This window comes from Ochlerotatus camptorhynchus, unplaced genomic scaffold, assembly GCF_037179485.1.
Source record: "Ochlerotatus camptorhynchus isolate MF236.1 unplaced genomic scaffold, CSIRO-AGI_Acam_v1.1 ptg000406l, whole genome shotgun sequence".
Taxonomy (NCBI): domain Eukaryota; kingdom Metazoa; phylum Arthropoda; class Insecta; order Diptera; family Culicidae; genus Ochlerotatus; species Ochlerotatus camptorhynchus.
The window spans coordinates 3425465-3433245 of NW_027040892.1; the positions used below are offsets into that span (position 1 = coordinate 3425465).

The 7781-nt window shown below is 36.5% G+C and overlaps 1 protein-coding gene across 2 annotated transcripts in view; it reads left to right on the forward strand.

Annotated features, from left to right (window-relative positions):
* Positions 1-6054, forward strand: part of LOC135710939 (lachesin-like) — a 280940-nt gene extending 274886 nt beyond the window's left edge. For both annotated transcript variants that reach the window (XM_065233662.1, XM_065233663.1), the window contains exon 11: positions 5285-6054. In XM_065233662.1, coding sequence (XP_065089734.1) covers positions 5285-5473 — 189 coding nt within the window. In that variant the 3' untranslated portion in view covers positions 5474-6054. The remainder of the gene's footprint in view (positions 1-5284) is intronic.
* The last annotated feature ends 1727 nt before the right edge of the window (positions 6055-7781 follow it).

Here is a 7781-nt window from a genome sequence, read left to right on the forward strand (position 1 = left end):
ATTAGCTTAAGTGAATGGGATTATTCTGAAGCTATCTGATCGCCGTCAAAGTACTCGGAACTTCGTTGAATATCATGTCACTATCTGAAAGTATCTAAATTTATTAGAAGTTCTCTGGAATTTCTTGAAGGTATCACTGCTTGCTAAAAGTTCTCTTATTTTTTTTTAATTAATGGAACTTTGTTGATGTTCTCTAATCAACTTAGCTAAATTTTCGTATTTTTTAAAGTTCTTGAAATCTCCATGATGTAACACCCTTAAAATACTCTCACGTTTCCCGGATTTTTATCACGTTCCAGAAATCCTCTCGGAGCTTTGCTGAAGTTTCAGAAAATTCCCCTGAGTTTCTCGAAACTTCTAGCCGAAATTTCCTTGAATTTTTTTGAACTGCCTTTTGATTTTTTGATTTGTCTTGATGTTCTCAAAGCTTCCCTAAGCCTCTCAATTCTATCAATCTGGGTTCTACTTGGAAATCAATGGAATTCCCGTTAACACCTTTAAATTTCTCTGAAATTGTCTGGACTTCTGTGAAGATCCTTTAATGTTTCTGAAGTTTTCGTAAATTATCTGTACTTCCCTTAAGGATTCTCGATTTTTTTGGAACTATCCTGATTTTTTCTAAATTTACGATTAGAGATCTTTAACCCGCTCCAAAAGTCTGGACTAAATTTGCGGAAACTGCTCTTAAGATCTGAAATTCCCCTGACTTTTGTAATAGAACGTATGAATGAACGTAGAAATTTGCACAATACCTCTCAAGTTTTCTATACATTTCAAATTTGCTTGACACCTGCGAAGTTCTCTGAAATTCTAGGAACTTCATAAAAGTTCCTGAAACATTTTTGGATGCCAAATGAACCACTTTGAGGTTTTAAAGCTTCTAGTAAGTTCCCCATATGTTTGGCGTGTTAACGTCCCTTATGTTCCCGCAGTTTGTTTATGGAGCTTCACTGAAATTCTCAGTATTCCCTTTCATTCTTCAGAACTTGTCCAAAGTTTCTACAATTGCTGTTTTGGACTGCAATGAAGATCATTAATTTTTCATAAAGTTACTCATGAACTTGAAATAAATACCTGAATTCTGGCACTTTGGAAATGTTTAATATCATTAACTTATACATCGAAAACGAAACTTCAAAACATTGAATATTTTTAGATCTTGGACCTACTTAAATTAAGTTCATTGGATTTTATTGTAAAGCTGATTCTTTCAAACTGATTGCCATGTCGTAAAAACGTTTGGGTTAATTACTGTTGTTTTTTTATCCACAAAAAAAGAATATTTTTAACGCATTTAAAAAATAGCTTTCTTATTATAAGACTGTAATTTATCCTTTAAACTTCTGGAAAAACCTGGAAAATTCAAGTAATTTTATTAAAAGAAAATGAGCCACCCTGTAGATAAAGAAAGCTTCTTCGAATTGTATGAAAATTAGAACAAAATGTAGGCATCGATTGGACTATCAAATCCTGAACAATGCAGTGCGTAAAGAATGATTAATCTTGAAATAAATGAACGTTAAATAAAGTTGAAAATAGTGACTGATTGCAATAAAAAGTGACTTTAGTGACTTGGCCTTAAAAAAGAAGACTTTTTAATGACTGGCTTGAAAAAAGTGACCAAGTCACTAAAAAGTGACTCGCTACCAGTCCTGCGCTTAGTAAAAAAAAAAAGAATCATAGGACGATTCTTCTTGCAGAAAATTATCAATATAAGATGCATTTAGCCATATTTTATGGGTGTGAAATAAATAGTTACAAAGTGCACTACACTCAGCGAATCAAAAATATCACCACCATGTGTTTGGACAATTTTTGTTTTGCAATTTCCCTGTCCTTATTACTAATTTCAACTCTCAGTATATCAGCACTCTACCTACCATCTTGGTTATGGTATTAATTTTAAGGAGCATTCAAATTTAAGCCGAAAAATTAATAAAAGCGGTGCGAAATATAAATTTCACCTTCCCAAAGCACCTTTTCTCTCATTTTAAAATTATTTTTTTAGATTTATTACATATAGATCAAATGTCTAAAAACCATCATAACTTTCGTAAACCCACATCTAGAAATCCACAAAAACCTTCAAAATATTCGTCCTCTCATGTTCCTGAAGTAATTCTACAATGGTTTTGAGAATTAAATCGAAATATAAATGTTAGAGCAAAAACACTGTTTTTTTTTCAGAGCCACCCCAATTTTGCGAAACGTTCATGGAATTTTATGTTGATTAGATGGAATTTTGAATTTTTCAGCAAAGATGCTTTAAATTAAATTATCTCTAGCTTTGCAGCAGCAAGTACTCCTCTTAATATTAAAAATAAAAATAAATGAAAAAAAGGAGGACGACCCTAATTACAACCTACGCCAAATCGAAGATTTTTTCTTGTAAACAAACTCTCTCGAAGATCTCAAACCTCTCGAGAGCTTTCCGCTGTAGTTTTCAAGAAACCTCTAGAGTTTTCGAGATATCGATTTTTTTTTTTCGTGTTATTTTGCATTTTCGACCATAGGGTGTAGGAAAATTTCCCGAGGAATGAAAAGAAATAGGCACCGAGGACTTCATGAATATACTACGGGACAATAAGGGAGCTTCTGTAAAATGTCTGGCAATTCAGGGAAGCTTCAAGATCTTCAAGGTGGTTCCATCTTCTTCAGGGAAACTGCATAAACCTTTAAGACGATATATATGTACTTCAGAGATATTCAGAAAACATAAGAAAAGTCAAGAAATCCTTAGGAAACTTAAGGAATTCCTGGAAACTGTGAAGGAGTTTCAAGAAATTCTGGGAAGCTGGGTCTAGAGATCTTCAGGGTAGCTTATAGATCTAATGGGCATGCTCAAGAAATTCAGAAAAGTACAGACATTTAGGGAAAATTGAGTACACTGGAACCTCCATTTACGAACCAAAACGGGGGTTTGTTAATTGAATTAGTGCGTAAAAAGAAAACTCGTTATTTGGGATTTACTTCGTAAAAAGAGGGTTTTGAAAGTATTGTATTTTTGGAATCAGGGTGACTTGTAGGGACCGGAAATCGATGTGTGACGCCATTTTGAATTCCAAGATGGCGGCTTCCGGTTACAGGAAAACATGGAAATTCTGTCAAATACCACCCCACAGTATGGGTATTTTTGGAATCGGAGCGTCGTGTAGGAACCGGAAATCGATGTGTGACGTCATTTTGAAATCCAAGATGGTGGCTTCCGGTTACAGGAAAACAGAAAAGTACCGTTGAATGCACAACAATATGGATATTTTTGAAATCGGGGTGACCCGTGGGATCCGGGAACCCATGTCTGACACCAGTGATGGAAAAGTTCGCGAAAACTCACTATGACTCGCGAACTTTTCTCTTGGCGAACTTCGTGAAATATCGCGAACTTTTCCAACACTGTCTGACACCATTTAGAAATCCAAGATGGTGACATCCGGTTTCAGAAACACTGGAAAATACTGTCAAATACCCCACAATATGGGTTTTTTTGGAATCGGGGTGACTTATTAGGACTGAAAACCCAGGTCTGACGCCATTTTGAAATTCAATATGGCGACTTCCGGTGACATAAAAACATAAAAATAATGTTAAATAACCTACAATATGGGTATCTTAAGAATCGGGGTGACGTGGTGGTATTTGGCAATTTTTCTGTTACGGGAAGCCGCCATCTTGGATTTAAAAATGGCGTCAGACCAATGGCGATTCCAAAAATACCCATATTGCGGGGTGTTTGGCAGAATTTCCAAGTTTTTATGTAACCGGAAGTCGCCATCTTGGATTTAATAATGGCGTCAGACATTGATTTCTGGTCCCTAAATGTCAATCCGATTCCAAAAATACCCATATTGTGGGGTGTATGACGGTTTTTATGTAACCGGAAGCCACCATCTTGGATTTCAAAATGGCGTCAGATATCGATTTCTGTTCCCTGCAATACCCATATTGTGGGGGTATTTGGCAGAACTTCCAAGTTTTTCTGTAACCGGAAGCCGCCATCTTGGATTTCAAAATGGCGTCCGACATCGATTTCCGGTTCCTACACGTCACTCCAATTCCAAAAATACCCATATTGTGGGGTATTTCACAGTGTTTCCCAAAATCACAAAAAAAAACTCGTTATTTGGGATTTACTTCGTAAAAAGAGGGATGTAAAATGAATACGGCGTAAAAAAAGACTTCTTAAACGGAGGTTTCAGTGTATCTTCAAAGGGAGGAACACACCATGGTGTTTTGAAATACGATAAATAAAGAGAGGAATATCGGACATAATATTAGAGGACATAGGAGGACTTCATATCAAGGATTTCATCGAAGATCCATGAACAAACTGCAGCATATCAAGGGAAGTCCCAATAAATTCTATAACATTTCGGGCATTTCAGTGAAGCTTGGGCAGCTTGAGGAAAAAATCAGGAACTTTTAATATTTTCTAATAACTTCAGGGATATTCAGAAAACTTCTGAAAATCCAGATAACTTGAGAAAAATTGTGGAAGATATAAAGAAATTCTCAAAACACCAGGGAAGCTAGGCCTAGCGATCTTCAAGGAAGTTCAAAGACCTTAACTGCAGTGCCAATAACATTAGGAAAGACTTTCAGTAAATTGAAATATGAAACTCCGCAAATTTCTGGAAAAATGAGAGAACTCTTATAAAGTTTAGAAAACTTCAGACATATTATGGGAACATTACAGAAGTCCAGAGATTTTCCAGGAAGTTAAAAAACAATAAGATTGATTTTTATTTTTTCTGGACAATACCAGCAACGTCAGAAGAATTTTAAGAACATCATGATAGCTTTAAGACCATATCATCAGGAATGATCAGAGAACCTCTGAGCAGTTTAGTTCACTTCAAATAAGAAATCGAGATTTACATGGAAATTCAGAGAACTTCAGAGAAATTTTGATGTTTTTAAGCAGTTTCATTATTTTCTTCCGGAAGGTCAAAGAACCTCAAAACAGCTCCATCAATTAATTTCAGAAGGACAATTTCGGGATTGTCAGAGCGGTCCATGAATATTTGGGAAATTGTTGGTTCGATAGAGAAGTTCCGAGAAGGGAACTTCATAAAGGAACGATTGATCAAATGCTCATTACACTCTAACCATCATCAACGATTCAATCTTGCGATCTTCATCAGGGAAGTTTACGTTTAAGATCATTAAGCTACTAGCGCGGAAAGAAAGACGGCATAACATTATATCCCCTGATGAATTTGGCGAACAATTCGCGCTTACCTCAAATTTCTTCTGATCATATCAACCAATCTTTCATCCATTCCAGGTAAGCGATATCTTCCAGTTCTACACACTGAGCAGCGACATGCCGGAGGAGGACGTCGAACAGACCCTGGGATCGACGGCATTCGGCAATCCATTCGGGTGGGCCAACCGAGCCTGCACGAGTCCGACCAGCAGTTTGCTTATGCTCCTATCACTGACGCTTTTGGTGAGATTATTCCGTTGCTGGTAAGGATTTACTTTAATTTTCTGTTCCTACCGTAAAACTTTTAACCAACTCACCTAGATTTTAAACTAGTAACGTAAGGCTTTAGCTTAAAACAGAAGATGGTAACTTATTTTCCCCTTGAGAAAACCCTTTTATAGTGATTATTTTCTGGTGCAAGCAGGCAACCAAAATGAAATTATATTGATGAACCTTTTAAAATAGATTTAAAGATACTGTCAAGACTTCACGAACATTACTAATGAAGAGATGCTAATTAACAATTAAGACAACAGATTCTGAACTTTTCTTTTGTAAAATAGGAATCGCAAAACTTTCCTAAGCTTCGAACCGCGTACGAGTCCGTACTGGAAGGTTATGTCGTTATTGAAGATCAAACCTAAAAAAAAAAAAGTAATATTTAAGCAGAATGAGAAAAAAGTGACACAAATTGTAAGTGTAATTTAGCCCTAAGTAAGTGTACTGTAGAGAGTAAACAAACAAAAAAAAATGGTAAAACATTGATCAAACTCATTCTTTGTGAATAACGCGAAACAGCGGCAGCAGCGTAACCACTTTTTTAAATAAAGCCATTTAAAAAACCCAAACCACACCCGATGTAATCATTAACGAGAAATCAGGATTTGCGGAATTGATCACTGCCATTTTGCAGAGTTAATCCTTTTGTTCCAGCAGGACCGGGACCGGGACCAGGTGACCTTTTGACCGTGTGTTCTATTAATGGTGAGCTTCAGCACGAACGCCGGGGATGTTGGATCCAATTCCACATAAATTAATTACAATTTGCTTAATTGGCAATATGTGTGGCGGTCCTCGTGAGTGCAACGAGTTTTCGACTTTTTAATTAGCGTGCGCTATGTGTGTATGTGTATTTAAGGGTTGGTACCTGTCTCGTAAACGAATTACAGCGCACGGTACCAGGAAGTGGATCGGATGAGATGGGATTGTTGGTATTGCGCATCGGGGAATGAGATAGAGATAGAGAGATAGATAGAGAGAAAGTGGGAATGACAGCAGCAGCGCAGGATGCAGTCGTTTTACCTAGAAGTGCATACAATGGCCCAGTCAAATTGGTTTTCGGTCAGCAATGCGATAAGTGATTTAATGTACTTTATTGGTAATTTATGTCACAGCTGCAGGGAGTTATTATCGACTGGTGTTTGACTTGCGATGATTTGGTTTTTTCCCGGCTTTGACGAATTTGAGTTCGATATGAAGTTACTGTAAATGATCGAGAGGTAAATCGGATTAATGACGTAAATAACTGCGAAGTATGATGAATATTAATTATAATGATGTTTTTTTATTGACAAAAAAAGCAATAACAATTAAAAATGAAATAAATTGAACATTGGATTACTCAATAATAATTTTAATCAAAAATTGACAGCTGGTAATGATTTGTGATTATTGTTTGGTATTGAATATTTAGCTAAGAGCTGAAAATGGTCTAAGTTTAAAAAAGTTCCTATACTGAAAGGTTCTAAGGCTTCTTTCTGGTGAACAGAATACATATGTACGTACGAAATGTCAGATTCAGTGCTCTTTTAACCTCTCGTGGTGAACCTGGCTTTTTTACCGTAATATTCAAACATTTTAATTAAAATTGAATCAAACAATATTGTGTTTGCTTTATTACGTTCCTACTGGGACTTTACGCTGGCTCTCAACTGAGTGTTCGTTGATCCAGACCTGTCACCAGCTCCGAAAACTGAGTTTTTTTTTCCATTCACCACTAAGTGGACGTAGCTACCCAACTAACAATTTTAGCTGCAGATTAGCTTATACAGCCAAAAATTGGCTTATACAGCTAATATTTTCCTGTATAAGCTAGTCTGCAGCTAAAATTGTTTGTTAGGTAGAGTTCGCATTGATAATTGTTCGAGAACTGTTGTGTGTTTTGGAATGCTTTTTGTTGATGTTTTCCTACCTGTTGTTTACGTGCCTGGTTCCTTTTTCGAGTGTTAACATCTGTGCGGATTTGCTAGCGCTAGTGTACTCGCCAACTAGCACGAATTTCAGTTGCTCCTGAAATTTCATGCTGGTAGACGCTGATACCATAGAGGTAACTCTAAAACTAGAAGGTCCCGAAATAACGTGCTCAACTTTTTGGCTCTCTTCGGTCCCAAGCTAATCGATTCACCCCTCGAAACATAGGAAAAACCAATAACCCCTCATTTTATCTGTCAAACTTTCATAGCGAATCAAAACAAACATTGTGTAGTACTAGAATTTCAACTAGAATGGGGTAAGTTAATCGTTTGCTTGGGCCCAATAGGCTAGTCAAGTAGTGAGCCAATTTAAAATCGTTAGT